The sequence below is a fragment of the Bubalus kerabau genome, chromosome 19 (assembly GCF_029407905.1).
Source record: "Bubalus kerabau isolate K-KA32 ecotype Philippines breed swamp buffalo chromosome 19, PCC_UOA_SB_1v2, whole genome shotgun sequence".
NCBI classification, from domain to species: domain Eukaryota; kingdom Metazoa; phylum Chordata; class Mammalia; order Artiodactyla; family Bovidae; genus Bubalus; species Bubalus kerabau.
Genome location: NC_073642.1, coordinates 33877085 through 33892977, shown reverse-complemented (window position 1 = coordinate 33892977; position 15893 = coordinate 33877085). Strand labels below are relative to the sequence as shown.

General features: G+C 40.0%; 1 protein-coding gene across 3 annotated transcripts in view; it reads right to left on the bottom strand.

The window, feature by feature from the left end:
- Positions 1-15893, bottom strand: part of SIN3A (SIN3 transcription regulator family member A) — a 67036-nt gene that overhangs the window by 23213 nt on the left and 27930 nt on the right. For all 3 annotated transcript variants that reach the window (XM_055555795.1, XM_055555796.1, XM_055555794.1), the window contains exons 4-13: positions 11933-12039; positions 10984-11266; positions 9718-9969; positions 8991-9143; positions 8698-8856; positions 6771-6860; positions 4713-4831; positions 3917-4127; positions 3465-3581; positions 60-298 (exon numbers count right to left, since the gene is read on the bottom strand). In XM_055555795.1, the coding sequence (XP_055411770.1) occupies positions 60-298; positions 3465-3581; positions 3917-4127; positions 4713-4831; positions 6771-6860; positions 8698-8856; positions 8991-9143; positions 9718-9969; positions 10984-11266; positions 11933-12039 (1730 nt within the window). The remainder of the gene's footprint in view (positions 1-59; positions 299-3464; positions 3582-3916; positions 4128-4712; positions 4832-6770; positions 6861-8697; positions 8857-8990; positions 9144-9717; positions 9970-10983; positions 11267-11932; positions 12040-15893) is intronic.

Here is a 15893-nt window from a genome sequence, read left to right as displayed (position 1 = left end):
GGGACACTAAATCTGTTGAGAAGCACACTAAAGCATGAAGGGCATATGCACTCAGGTACCTTTTAAGGACAATTGGGACGGCAATGGAAGGGTTCTTCCTCAGACCATCAATGATGTCAGCTGCTTTGTCAGCATATATCCTTTGGAGTGCTTTTCGGTGGATGACTTCCGATGTGCCCCCGAGGGTGTTGTCCAAGCGAAATTTAGCTTGTTCTTCAGCAGACAAGCGGGAAAGTTTCTTCTGTATTGCTTCCAGAACCCGGATAGTTGCCAGATTGGTCTCTAAAACTACATCAAGCTATAAAAAAAAAAGACAAAAGTGTGTTCAGGACCCAAATCAGAACAGAATAGCTGTCGGGAGTAGAAGGTAGAAGTCAAACTCCCTGATTTGAATCTGGGCTCTGCCATGCTGCTGCCGCTGCTAAGTCGCTTCAGTCGTGTCCGACTCTGTGCGACCCCATAGACAGCAGCCCACCAGGCTCCCCGTCCCTGGGATTCTCCAGGCAAGAACACTGGAGTGGGTTGCCATTTCCTTCTCCAATGCATGAAAGTGAAAAGTGAAAGTGAAGTCGCTCAGTCATGTCTGACTCTTTGCAACCCCATGGACTGCAGCCTACCAGGCTCCTCCGTCCATGGGATTCTCCAGGCAAGAGTACTGGAGTTGGGTGCCATCGCCTTCTCATACCATGGCCATATAAAACTGTTAGCTTATCAGTAAGACAGGAATACCACCACCTACTCTCACAAGGTTGTGTTCTGGATTTAACAATACAACCCACATAAAGGACTTAGCACAATACCAGGCACACAGCAAACATCCAAACCCTGAATATTCACTGAAAGGACTGATGATGAAGCTGAAGCTCTAAAACATTGGCCACTTGATGTGAAGAGCTGACACACTGGAAAAGACTCTGATGCTGGGAAACATTGAGAGCAGGATGAGAAAGGGAGTGACAGAGAATGAGATTGTTGGATAGCATCACCAACTCAATGGACATGAATTTGAGCAAATTCAGGGAGATAAGTGAAGGACAGGGAAGCCTGATGTGCCCCAGCCCACGGGGTCACAAAGAGTCATCTTAGCAACGGAACAACAACAACAAAGCAGTGGTTAATACTTGTGGTGCCACCAATGTGGTTTATTGAGGACGACTGGCCCTCACGCCAGAGGGACCTAGGAGGAGGCAACCTTACTGACACTTTTCTCTGAACTTTTGTCAATTACTCAGATCTGTTACAGACAATAACCACCACTACTACCAAATCCCAAAAAGACCATTCAAGATAGTAAATCAATCTCATGAGTAAAGTTTTTCAGAGTAACTTGAAATGTTTAAACGTTTAATGTCTTGTTCCACATCTACTAATAATAAGAGTATTACTTAAGGGCTTCAATGTTGTATTTGTGGGTAACCATTTAAATTTTCACTGAATATTTCTGACACTTTATTTTCTGGCAAGGGCCAAGCCTAACCTGGTTAAAGATGACTAGCAACCTTGAGTTAACTTTTTTCCAAAGCTTAACACAAAATTTTCTAGATGAGAAACAGAAAATAAAGGAAATGAGCAGTCTCAAGGCTCTATAACTCTGTATAAGTGTTTCCTAATTTTCTAGTTTGAGGGCTATGGTAGTCATTTTGTCAAAACTTTTAATGCCCCCTTTTCCCCAGTTATGGATAAATGATGGCTTGGACTTCCTGGCTGCCTTGAGATTAGCTGCTGCTGCTGCTAAGTCGCTTCAGTCGTGTCCGACTCTGTGCGACCCCAAGGCAGCCCACCAGGCTCCCCCGTCCCTGGGATTCTCCAGGCAAGAACACTGGAGTGGGTTGCCATTTCCTTCTCCAGTGCATGGAAGTGAAAAGTGAAAGTGAAGTCGCTCAGGCGTGTCCAACTCTTAGCGACCCCAGAGACTGCAGCCTACCAGGCTCCTCCGTCCACGGGATTCTCCAGGCAAGAGTACTGGAGTGGGTTGTAGGGCTGTGTAACTAGTTCTGACCTATGAGCTGTTAACAGGTCATAGTAACATTCATTACTTCTAGGCTAGAGCATTTAAGGGTGCAAGATCCATCTGAGCTTTTCCCCTATAGTCACTGGTACTGTTCCTGATGGTGGCACTCTGCCAGCCCAGGTCCCCAAGCAATTCTGATGAGTGGAATCTTCGGCTGAACACCAATGCACATGCAGTATGACGAGGAAATAAATCTGTCTTTTTCAAGTCATTGGGATTTAGGGGTTGACTATATTACAGGAATATTAACCAATCCTGATGTATAAAGGATTCAAATTAGTCTACCGCATCCAATCCTCAGCATGCACATGTGCATACATGCACACATTTCCTTCATCCTCACTACTGCAGTAACAAGCAGGAAATGAGGCTGATGCCTCTCCTGTGCAGGCATACTAGTTGAGAATAAGAATATCCTGTCAAAAACAGGCGTCAATCTCTGCTAACACATCACTGAAACTGACTAAACACAGGTAAAAAATAAAAAAAGAAATGCTTTCTTCAGCTTGATAAAACTTTCCACAGAAGTTAGTATCTGTCATGACTGAGTTTTCTGCAAATGGTCGAAGCTCCTCATAAACACTGGGGCCCAGTGGACCAACCAACATGTGGCTCTTCATTCAAAGCATGCCAGAAACAGAGGAAGCAAGTGTGAAGGGGGGATAATTGGAATAGAGCTAAATCAGTATGGATTAAAAAGGAGAAGAACATCTCCCATCCATAGGAAGAGCAGGGACAGTTTTATATAATAAATACATTAAAAAGGAGGCATGTAATTTTCTTTCTCTAGACACATTTAACATTCCCTTTTTGTTGATATCAGTGAACCAGACATTTAAACACACTGGGAACTGAGTCTGTTTCCAGTACTCCCACTCCTGGTATCAGGGCTCTCGACCAGCTCATTTCTTCACTCCAGCTCTTCCCTTCCCAACTACTTTAAAATGAAGTCGCTAACTCAACTTTCTTTCAAAAGGAGACAAATCAACATCAGAAATATGACAGAAGAGTTCCAGTTCTCACAGGAGAGCTAGTTTGCTAACCATGTTAGTAAGATAGCTGCTAAAAAAAAATATACACTTTAAGATAAGTAATTTAAAACAGCTGCAAGAAAGCCCACTAGGTCTTAAAATACTGATTTTAAATACTACGTAGAACACAATAACCTTTAAAATGTCATTAAAAATTCAAAGGAGTATTATTCAGCCATCAATGGATAATTTCAGTTAAAAGGGCTAAAGTGGCCTAGATAAGTCACATTTGTTATGAAAATATTACTAATATATCTGACAAAGTCACAAAACATGGTAAATACAACAAGCATTTACCACCAAGAATATGAGCCTCTTGCTCTTTGGTCTTAAAAGCCAGTCCTCTCAGGTAGGTATTTAAGATATCCTCTCTTTCAGGATCTCTCATTTCCCCAAACTTCAAATGATAAAGGAGCTTGTACCTCAAAACGTTCATCTTCACAACGATAGATATGTTCTTCATACTGAGTTTTCTTGGAACTAACAAAGGTGGAGTCCTCAGACCAGGAGGGGAAGGAAACCCAGGTATCATTTAAAACCTTTGGGTAAAAGAAGAGACATTGAAACAAAAGTGTAACAAAATTTTCTGGTGATTAAGGTTTCTCAATTAAAAAAGACAAAACTTTAGGGGAGGGAAGAAACAGTTAACATTACATGTTTCACCCATGGCAGGTGAAACTGTAGCAAGTTTCACCTGTAGCAAGTTTAAAAAGACAGTTAGAAAAAGGTTCTCAATATAAGTACAAAACATTTTCTTTTGAAAATAGAAAAGGATTTTGATTTCTTCATTCGTATAAATTCTCCATTCCAGGTACCACTTCCTTCTGGAGGAAGCCGAGGACTCAGGGCTGATACCTTCCCTGGAAGGCCTTACCTCTTTACAGAGAGGAGTCCGACCCGTACACTTGGGCTGCTGGTAACTCTTTGGTAGGGCTCGATAGCTGGAGCCCAACCGTTTACAAGAGGCATAATCTATCTCCATGGCAATGCCCTCTGTGGCCCGTTCTTTTGGAAAGGTTTCCAGATGTACAGACTCCTTATAGCCCAGAAAGTTTTTAAACCAATTAAACAATTCTGGGAATTTCCTAAAAAATCAAACCAAAAAACTGGTGAGCAGTTAGAAGCATTATGCAGTAATGCTGAGGTGTGACTACCACTATTTGATGTAGAGTCAGAACTCTGCTATCATTGGACAAATTCCAGTGACAATTATTACTTCTTGCCTAAGAAGTACTGCTTTTGAATACCTGGCTTCTCCTTTTCTTACAGAGTGCTCTAAAATCAGTTAAGGTGGTGATGCAAGAACTGTCCTGAAACAAGGCAATAACCAGCCATTCTTCTAGTCAAGAATATTGTTTCAAAGTTCAGATAATTCTTTGGTTGTCAAAGTCAAGATTCTAGAACCCTGGGAGAGACTGGTCTATATAAAACATCCAACATTGGTCAGGAGATCAGGAGACCACTAGTCTTGGCCAATGTGCCCTCTGCCAATCTTTTCATCTCCAAAGCTGAACTAGAAGACTTCACAGAGGACTCTCTTAGCAGTAACATTTTATGAGTCAACTGACCCACCACAATCAAATTAATTTTGTCTATCATATACTTCCACAAACTAAATTTTATTTTACTTTCATATCATGCACCAGGGCCAAGCTCCTGACTCCACTTACCCCAGGAATGGAGAGACTAACTGCACAAGCTCCGCCCGAGAGATCACCTCCTGGTTAAAGATAACAAGACAGCGCAGGAAATTTTCATAGGCCTCTGCACTCCGCAGAGCCTTTCGGACCTTATGGAGACAACCAAAAGAAAAATAAGTGAGAAATCAAGAGATCCTGGATCGCTTTTAAAAGACTGGGGAAACTTGAACTGTTATTTGATAATATTGAGAATCAATTTTGGTTTTTTTAGATGTGTTAATGCTTATGTTTGAAAAAAGGAGTCATTTAAAAAGGAAACTTAGGGACTTCCCTGATGGTCCAGTGGCTAAGACTCTGTGCTCCCAATGAAGGAAGACCAGGTTCGATTCCTGATCAGGGAACTAGATCCCACGTGCCACAACTAAGACCAGACGCAGCCAAATAAACAAATATTAAAAAAAGAAAGAAAACTTAGTACTTATGGGTGAAATAATATATTACATGAGACTTGTCTCCAAATAACCTGGGGTAGGCGAGAGTACACATGAAACAAGCCCAGCAGCTAGGAGCTGAGACCTGCTGAGGCAGGATGACAGGTGCACATGGGTCATTTCACCATTCTCTTTAATTTCACATGTTTAAAAATGCCTATAATAAAAATTCTGAAAAAAGAGATCCTGGAGTAAATAAGACATTTACTTCTCACAAGCCTGATTCTCTGAACCATAAGAGTGTTGCCCAAGGTTTTGTTGCTTTGCCTAGCGGATGTTTACAGAATCTTTTCAACACTCTTTTCAAACTCTGGTAATCCTGACTAATAACCTCTTAAAATAAGGTACTTTTGTTCTCTGACTTGATCTGTTTCCTTTCTCCATTTCTCCTTTCTTTAGAGTGCTGAGAATTTTAATAACCCAAAACACTAAGCATTTCCCTGAATTATCAAGCAAACTCCAGACTTTTTTAGTATGTCTAAGAAATAAGTACCTCGAAAACAACAACAACAAACACTATCACTATTTTAAAAATTAATTGTTCAGTCCCCCTCCCTCACCCTTTCCTTGCTATCTGTTGGCTGTGACATGGACTTTTACATTTGCCTCAAAAGCAAGCACCAAGTGCCCAGGCAGCCCTCAGAAATTGGTTCAGATCAGAGCCATGGACTCAGGAGGCACCAGTCATGGAGATGCTAAATGATTTGCCCTTTCGCAAAAATCCAGAGGTGCAGGACTTTCCTGGTGGCTCAGTGGTAAAGAATCTGCCTGCCAGTGCAGGAAACATGGTTCGATCCACAGTCTGGGAAGATCCCACATGCCTCAGAGAAACTAAGCCTGTGGGCCACAACTACTGAGTCCACACACTCTGGGGCTAGTGCTCCAAAACAAGAGAAGCCACGGCAATGAGAAGCCCGTGCATCGCAAGTACAGAGTAGCCCCTGCTCATAATTAAAGAAAAGCCCTCATGACAACAAAGACCCAGCACAACCAAAACTCTAAAAAAAAAAAAAAAAAAATCACCTGAGGAGCTTTGACAACATACAATTAAATCAGAATTCCCATGACCCAATATTTATACCACAAATAAGTTTCACAAGCAATCAGAAGGTTACAAGTCACTTTAAGTCCTCAACAACTGGCTCACTGGCACGCCTCCCTGTGTACACCTGGGTACCCACAACAGGAGCGCAGTAGTTTGAGAGAGTAATATCATGCACTTCCTTTATAGCTTTTCTCCACAAGGCAAATGCTATATTTTGCTGCAAACTATTTCACAAAATTAAAGCAAACAGTGTTAACCATTTCTCTAGTTGTGCTAACAGTTCTCAAAGATGGCAAGGACCTACAATTTGAAATCTACATTAGAAAGTAGAAAGTCCTAACCAGCTTGATGCCTCTAAAACAAAATCTTCTTGGGGACAAGGTGATTTTCTTTGGGCATTAGTAGCTAATATTAGGGGTCTTCCAATTTGACGCATTGTTTTTCAAAGTGATGCAGGGCTTCCCAGGCGGTGTAGTGGTAAACAACCTGCCTGTCAATGCAGGAGGCATGAGAGACACGGGTTCAATCAAATCCACTTCATTTATTACTCACCTTATCAAAAAATAATGATTCCGTTCCTACACCATGCTTGCTGGCATCTGCCATAGAAGAATCTTTGAGGCTGAGCAGTTTAGGTTTCTTCTATAAAAAAGGAAAAATATAAACATGTAAGATTCAAAGAGAGGGTTTCTCTAGGCTTTTTGTTCTTTTCTGTTTTTGCTTTCTGGGCTGTGCCCCATAGTGGGATCTTTGTTCCCCAACCAGAGACTGAACCTGGGCTTCCGGCAGTGAGAGGGCCGAATCCTAACCACTGAACTGCCAGGGAATCCCCTGAGTTTTATTATCATCTCTGTTCTAAGGTTCCATCACTGACCACCACTGATTAATAATTTGCAACAAATGAGAGAATTCAAGTCACTAACTTGCTTTACAAAAGATTTCTACTCATCTTCCCTATTTCTCAGATTGCCTGTCATTTCCCCTCAGAGGTTCACAGGTCATTCTACTTGCCAATAACTCTTTCCATAAATGGTCACAGCATTACTGCGATGTTAGAATTAATATCCTTATTTTTTTCCATGGGCTAAAAGTAACTTTATTAGGAACTGAACGCTATTGCTTTATCTTCCTAGCTGTGGAGGCAGAAGAGGCTATAAAAATATCTGGAATACACAATAATCAATCTTTAAACTTTACCTTTAAATAGTTCAACTGAAAAAATCATGGGAAAAAAAAAAGTTTATTTTCCTAACAGAAGGAATAACTACCTTGTCAGTAACATCCACTCAGACCAATTTAAGATTGCTCTTTTAAAGCAAATAAATGGGTCATACATAACTCCAGGCAGAAAATTTACTATAAAGAAATCACCTCTCAACTGCCTGTGAAGAAATGCACAGTCCGGGAGAAGCAGCACATTTACCTTTGCCATTGGACTGCATTCTCTTAAGCGCCACAGCCTCTGCCTATACTGCCTAAGGAAAAGACAGACAGGGAATCCTAATCTCCCAATATAGGATTTCCACCTGCGGGTAATCAAGTGTGGGAGGAGACCAAGATTGGCACCTATCTGCTGACCTGATTCTTGCTACTCGTATTACTAAAACTCCTTACTAAAGGAAGAAACATACATGATTACTATGTTCAGCTGGTTTCAAAGGGAGAAACCATTACAAACATGGAAAAATAGTTCAACAGTCCTTCAAAAGTGTCAACACCTTACAGGTCACTCTTAGTGGTTATTTGCTTATTTACCAGTCACTTCTTACCATAAGATATTCCACTAGCTTTTGTTATTCTTTAAATTCTAAAGACATATCTACCTCTTCAACATCATATACAGCTTCATAATTCACTGAAGCAACATTCAATACATACACAGAGCCCACTCCCTAGCACTGCTGCCCTACGTCAATGAGGGAGAGTGGGCTCAGCTTTCTGCAGGCAGATCATCAGGGTTTAAGTCACTAACAGGAGTTTAAGACCGCCTTCTGCTGCACCCCCAAGGTCCTTCCCTGGAGATTAAGATGATACAGATAAGATCTGGCAACCCAACAAAGAACCTTGGGCAGGACAGGCCTCTAGACCAAGGAGATCCCACAAAGCATTTGCACTTTACTCACAAGAGGACCTCAGAGACCACTGACTTATTTTGGAAACAGTTATCAATTTAATCAGCTTCTTTCTTAGTACAAGGCAGGACAAATTAAGTCTCAGAAACCCTTGGCAGGAAACAAAGAAATAGATGAGAGCTAATAACAAAGAAGGGAGAAACTATAAAGAAAACCTGTTAAGAACTCAAAAGTAATCCGAGCAATTAGTACTCTAACATTCCTTCACAGGGCCAGATAAAAAGCTTCACACTGAGTTTGTGACATACACCAACTAACTTCAAATATCCAGGATCCAGTGTCAGCCTTGTACACTGTCTGCTACTACCGTTCCTGAAAGTCACAACGAGCAGTTGTGCCCTCCTCACCTTCACTGGAGGGGTGGCCCCTGTTCCAGAGTGCCTGCGAATCTGGCAGCCATTCTGGCTGGGCCTCTGTGGCTTGTTGTTCAGCTGAGGTTTCTTCACCGTGCCTCCGTGGTCATTTCTCACGGAATCGACCTTCTCAGCAGTTGTTTTGCTTAAAAGCTAATTAAGAACACATGAAAGAGATGAGTGCTCTTATAAAAGCAAGTTATCATTTCGAAAAAGTCTCCTTCTGATTCCAGCTTCCTAACTTATCACAACCATTCTCAATTGTGTAGTTCTTCTAAATAACTTACCACAGAGCTGTTGGCATCTGGTAGGAACTGTCCGAATTCTGATAACAGATCTTCCTGATTTTTAAAAAGACGAGCCACCTGGGCATACACCTCCTGCTCAGTCAAGGCTGGAGTGTAGTTTCCTCCAGCTTCCTTGGCATTTCGCTGCTCTTTCTGATAGGAAATTGCAAATGGGAAGAGATCATATTAAAGGGGCACTGTTTTGAATGACTTGCTTTTGCACACTTTCTGAGATGTCTGGCTTTGTATGTTATCTATTTGGACTGCAGTTAGGAGGAAAGTCTATGTTCTTAGCACCTGTTTTTGGCTTCAAGCTTTGAAGTTGAGAAAGGAGTGGAAGATGGTGGCTGACAATTCCTTTCGAAAACCAGGGCAGTATATGTGAATGCTCAGGGGACCACTACCGACTGATAAAACACAAAATATTAGAGAAATTTCTCCTTCTATATTGTACTTTAACTATATTACACAAATCATTCTTTAAACTTTCAGATAAACAGCACTGTTTCACAGAGCAGTGACTTTAAAAATCCTAACTGGCTGCTACAAGGCAATTAAAATCAGGTAAATCAAACTGGCTTTACAAACACACATCACAATTTCTAACTGGTTAACTACCAGTAAGAATTAGTGGACACAACTGTATCCACAATAACTAGTTCTTCTCAGACTAGTTGTTCCCAGAAGGCAACCTGGTTAAGACAGGCTGGAAGGGCAACTGTCTTACCTGATATGTGTGCAAAATCTCCAGGAACGCTTTGTAGATGTCTGGTTGGCCCTGGAACCTGTTCTTGATCTTATTAACATAGTTGATGGCATGGTTAAACTCCACAGGCTGATTGTTCTGCAAGGGCGGGGCTGTTCCCAACGAGATTGTCACTGGTGTATGAGGCTGGACAGGTGGAGAACGTGGGGACGCGTATGGTGGGAGTGGGGGAGTCTGCTGACTGGCTGGAGTATGTGCTTGTAGTTGGGAAGGCTAAAAAGAAAAAAGTCTTTATTCTCCTCAGGAATACAGATGGTTTAACACAGGAAAGAAAGTTCAAAGTAAAGAGAAACAAGGTGTCTGATTAACATATATACTTTATTCACTCTGGCTAGGCCATCTTAGCCCAGCTCAGATCACACTGAGCAGGGGTGGCAAGAGCAGAGGGTTCACACATTCTAATACAAAAATTCCAGCCTAAAGTTTTCTAAACACAATCTTAAAAGTGGGCGACATCTCCAATTACAGGGAAGAATTTTCATACGCAATTTTTAAGCTTACTTGCTCAACAGGTGCAAACAGAATAGGAAAAAACCTTATTCTACATAGATCTTTAATGTCAAAAAAGACAATTCAATTGCTGCAGTTAACCCCACATAAAGTCTTCTAAACCAACTCTGCCCAACAGACTCTCTGAGGTGATGGAAATGTTATTTGCATTATTTTGCACAATAGCCACTAGCCACACGAAACCAGTGAGCACTTGAAATGTAGCTGGTGCAACTGAAAAACTAAATTTATTTTAATTAATTTAAATTTAAATATAGCCATATGTGACTAAAGGCTACTGTATCAGTAGAGTTCTATACTAAGAACACCTCATCATCATCAAGATCTTCTGCTTAGCTTGGCATGGTCTAATCTGGTAAACAGAGTAACTTTTGTAAAATGATGACCATGCAGAAAACAGTGTAAGCTGACCATTTCTGCCTGTGTTATCAAAGTACTATTACACAAAGCTGTCACTTCTTGGGATGCTCACGGGTTCAAATAGCAGAAGTTGGGGGCAAGAGAGTCCATGTACGTTGCTGATGTGTAGACTTAGATAGATATATAACTATGTGGTGTGTAAATGTGAGCCACTTTATAGGAATGTGACTTGCATCTTCTCTGATGAAATTTAAACTTGTGTTATCTACCTAAGCCTTATATACGAAGGGAAAATGTCAAAGGAGGGTTCTTTCTAGGGATGCATTTCACATGGTGCAGAGTTTTCCAAGTGCTCACCTTGCTGACTTTGGCAGGTGGGGGCTGAGGAGCTGGCTGGGCAGGTGCTGGGGCTGACTGGGCTGAAGGCTGGGAAGGATGCTGGGGTGGTGGCTGAGGCTGGGGCTGAATGCCATGGGTTGGGATCTGATGAACCTGGCCAGGAGTTGTCACATTCACCATGTCATTGGTTTGCACCTCAATCTTGTAGCCAGGGGGCAAGAAGGTATTGAAGCCCATGATCAGGTCAGGGTGGCCTTTGAACAGCTGGGACACGCGACTAATCACTCCTGGAGTGTCGATGCTAATTAAAAAAAAAACACACAAATATTAAAAGTGGCAAGCCTGACAAAGCACCCTGGCAAGACAAAATTCACATTCCACTAGGTTCTCTACACAGGAAAATAAAAATCAACCTGAATATTACAAAATTAACCACACCCAAAGACCTCTGAAATTCAAAGCCATTTATCTTCATAACCAAAGAGGCTTGGTCAAAATTTTAAACAGAATAGACATTCAAGCATGCTAACAGTCCTATCAAGCAGATACCCAGGCAGTAAGTCTTCAACTCCAATTGCCATGCAAGACCCAACCCCTGATACACCAGTATAAATCATCATGTATCTATATACATTGTTCAGATGAGTTACTCTTTTATAATAGTGAACCATGCCAGAATATTAGGGTATCTTAAGCTAATCCAAAAAGCAAGTAGCCTAATCATTACCAGTTTACTTCCCTGACTGAGATTAAGTACTAAGAAAAATTTATCAATATGCAAAAAATAAAGGTGTTGGGCCTTTAATTTTTATACAATATATAAAACAAAAACATGACCCATGGAAATAAAAGCACAACTCCCTCCAAAGAGCCCTTTATCATTCAGCGGATGAGAATAAGCTATATCCTCCTTCCAGAACCAACATAACACGCAAAATTCTCGAGTACAACCACATGTATCTTTTACCTCTGAGATTTAAACTCCTTCATGATGTCAAGGAAGTCATTGTAGACCTGAGGCTGACTACCAAACTGCAGCTTCACTTGGTCAAGGTAGGACAGGGCATCCTCCACCTGAGGCGGACAAATCTCAAGGTTATTAAGAGAAAAGCCAGCCAAGAATTACTTCTAAAAGACTGATTTATACCTAAATAAAATCAGCATATTAAATGAAATAGAAACATATAGTAAACATACATTAAAAACACTAAAAATTAATACAGGTACCAGTAATATAACTCAAGCTTAAAATAAAAATTAACTCATAAAATCTGTAACCTTGCTGTGAATAGTTTTGCATAGAATTATTAGTGAAGGATAATCACATCCATATGTCATTCACTTATTCATTCATTTATTCATTTCACAAATATTTACTAAGAAGCAACAACATGCTAGGCCAGGCCCAAAGTGAGGTCCCAAGGAATTAATGACAAACAAGCCACGGTATGCCCTGCTGTACAGAAGTTCATTCCACATCCAGTTGGGAGTCATAACACAGAGGGAAAGTGGGCAATCACCAAATGCCCAGAGAGCACATGGGAAGAGCACCCCTCCACACACAAGAAAATAAACCAATCAACCAACCTATGGGGACATACCGGAGGGCTTCCTTAAGAAATGGTGTCTAAACTGAGTCTTATGGATGAGTACAAGTTAGCAAAAATGAAGACCCATGAAGAAAGTCAGAGGAAGCAGCATGGGCAAAACTGCAGACGGGACACCATCTGGTATACGTGGAAATGTGAAAATAGTTTAGTTTGGCTAGAGGATCTGTGGTGAAAAGAAGAAATGGTGGTAGGAAGAATGATAAGAGATAACACAGGAGACAATGCAAGATCTAGATCCTGAAAGGATCTTGTTAGAAAGCAATTCAGATTTTTATCATCTGCACTTTAGTGTATCAATTTGGCTAGTGTTGAGAATGAGTTGGTACAGGAAAAAGAGACGATGAAGAGGAGGTAGGAAAACCAGTCATGCTATAAGATTAACTCATGTGTGAACAGGAGTGGCATAAATTATAGTACTGACCAAACAAAAAGAGAGAACTGGACAGATTCAAAAGCTTTTTAGGAGACAGAAGTGACAGGGTTTTGGGGCTGACTGACTGTACATGGAAGATAAGGCAGAGAGGGCATTCACTAAATTATACACCATGTGGGCATTCACAAAGAGGAACAAGTTTGAAGGGCTACAAAGTTACAAGTGTGATCTAGGACAACTTAAGTTTTAGTTACTCAGGAGATATCTAAGGGAACTGCCCACTAGATGTATCCTACATACTCTGGGATTATTTTTAATTCTATATAACATCAAGTTTAGGAAAGTTTCACAAGTAAACATCTGATTTGACAAGCACTACTCTGGTGACATATTGTGAAACAGAATCTTTATGATCAAATAAGCCATTAAAGAGCAGTAGGTCAAGAGTTGCCCCAACTTCCACTATAGCCATGGTTAATGAGAGCATTTGTGCTGCCAGAGCACAGTGCGTATACCTGGTCAATACCAACTCAATGGAGGTTGGTCTTTTGGTACTTTATAAATAACATGACAATTTTTGTTGAAATTCAATATTCACAATTTTCCATATTGAAATGTTTCATTAGTGACCAAATTGATGGAACCTAAAACTCAGTAAGTTTGCAGAAGGGAAAGACTTTGGAAGATAATGAAGAATAGTATTTACAGTCACAAGAGAAGAGTTATCAAAAATAAACATACAAAAAATCAGAAACAAAAACAAGCACCCTATGGTGTAATATAATAAATACACAGAGAGCAAAAATGCTGAAACCTGAAGAAGGAAAGTATATGTGATGTATGTATGTCTGGAAGAAAAAGGTACAGGTCATAATGAACCACTGTTTAAAAATTAGTATAGTACAACTCTTTTATAAAAGCATGTATACAGTTCTAGAAATCATTACTTAGAAGAACACAACTTGGAACAAATCATTTGAAAGCTACAGGTTTAAGGAGGCATGTGGAGAAGGTCTTAGATTCTGCTGATGCATCTTCCTGGCTCACTCCAACAGGCATTTATTAGTAAAGTCCCCAACCTCCTGAAGTTCACAATCTTGTTGGGGAGACAAGCAAACAACTGTAAAGAGAACTTGCTTAATATGTGCCAAATATGTATGCTGCTGGCATTCAATAAATAACTAAATCACACCAAGCATGTCTCAAATTACTCAAATCTTCCTTGTCATCAATCTGCCAAAGACAAAGAAGAAAGTATAGACAATGTTGATGTATGAAATAAACTAAGAGTTCTCACTGAACACTTCCTTATTATAGAATATAAACGGTTTATTGAAGTTGGTTCAAATGCTTGTAAAACATTTTAAGACTGATCCAAAAATGGCAAGCGATCTGAGAATATTAAATGAAATTACATGGAGGCACAAGAAACCATTTTACCTCTCCTTGTTAGAAAGGAAATTCAACAAGTTATTATGTCCAGGAATCACATTCAGGAGCTTGTAACCAAGAGAACAGAGCAAGAACACCTAAGTGGACCTGTGACTCACTCTATAACCCCAACTCTAAAGCCCTTTCTTGCTTCCTTGACAGCACCTGTAAAACATACAAAGCACACTCTATATACTCATAGCTAAGTGAGGAAGGAGAATAAAACAGGTGCTATGCTTTGACAGGGCTGACTGGAAAAAGGATACAGAAATAAATATATATTTTTTGTTAGTTTAATAAGTAAGTTATAAGTGCTTTTGCAATATTAAGGTATCAATTGCTGAATACAATATTAATATGGAATTTAGTCACACCAAACCAACTTAAAAATTTTTTTCAGGACTTGGTGAAGTGCTAAGTCTGTAATAGTAATACATTTTGGTATACAGCCACCACTCTACAGAGAGTAAAAATGCTTTAAGGAAAACATTGATATAGCTTACAAATATTTTCCCAAAGACAGAGCCCAGAGTAAAGTTTCAGGCCCAGATAATTTCTACTCTCTTTAGGACTATGTTTATGCATAGTCAACTCGTAATGACTTAAGCTAATATACAGAGTAAATTTCACAAAATCCCTCTATATAGCTTAGCTTTGGTGTGCTTTTATTTATGCAACATTTAATTTCTTTAGGCCATTGTTAAAGTTCTTAAGAACCCAAACAATGAGGGCAGGAGTCAGAGAGAACTAGATTAACCAAAAAATGAGAGAGATGAAATATCTGCTACACATGATGTGTCTTTTAAGGGTACATTGTTCATTCCTATTTGCAAGCTACTTGATATAATTACAATTGTATGACCAAATAAAGATCCAACATCTTATCTCTTTATAGGTCTTCAGTTTTATACTTCTTGCACTTGATTTCAAATTTTATATAAAAACTAGGGGAAAAAAAAGAAATCTGGAAAACTTACTACCATAATCACACATTTGGAAAAGTAACCCTCAACTAAACAGAGAGAGAAGGTTAGCTGGAAATGAAAGTTTCATTTCTCCATGGATGCCTCATGAATTTCAAAGTGTTGAAAACCTACAGTAGATCTATACCCAGTAGATCAGATGAAAACACTGACTTTTTATTCACAACGATAGCCTTTCCCAAACTTCATAATGGTTTCCCGAAAGGAGCATGTGATTTACTAAGGATGGACTTGATGATGCTAGCCAATTCAGCTAGTCATAAAGAATAAGAAGATTAAACCATAATACTTGGCTTCATTTGCCATACAGGACTGTAGTCAACCATGTGTATGTTAATAAAACCTTATTCCATGCTAAGAACTAAAGAGTTCAAAAGCAGGCATCCAAAAAATGGACATTATTTCATATGAAAATAGCTCCTCAATCCTGGAACGTTTGAACACCACACATTCATCCCCAAAACATCTCTTGAATGTATTCTCTGGATCAGGCACAAGGTGCTAAGACAGGAAATCTAAATAGGTTTCAAA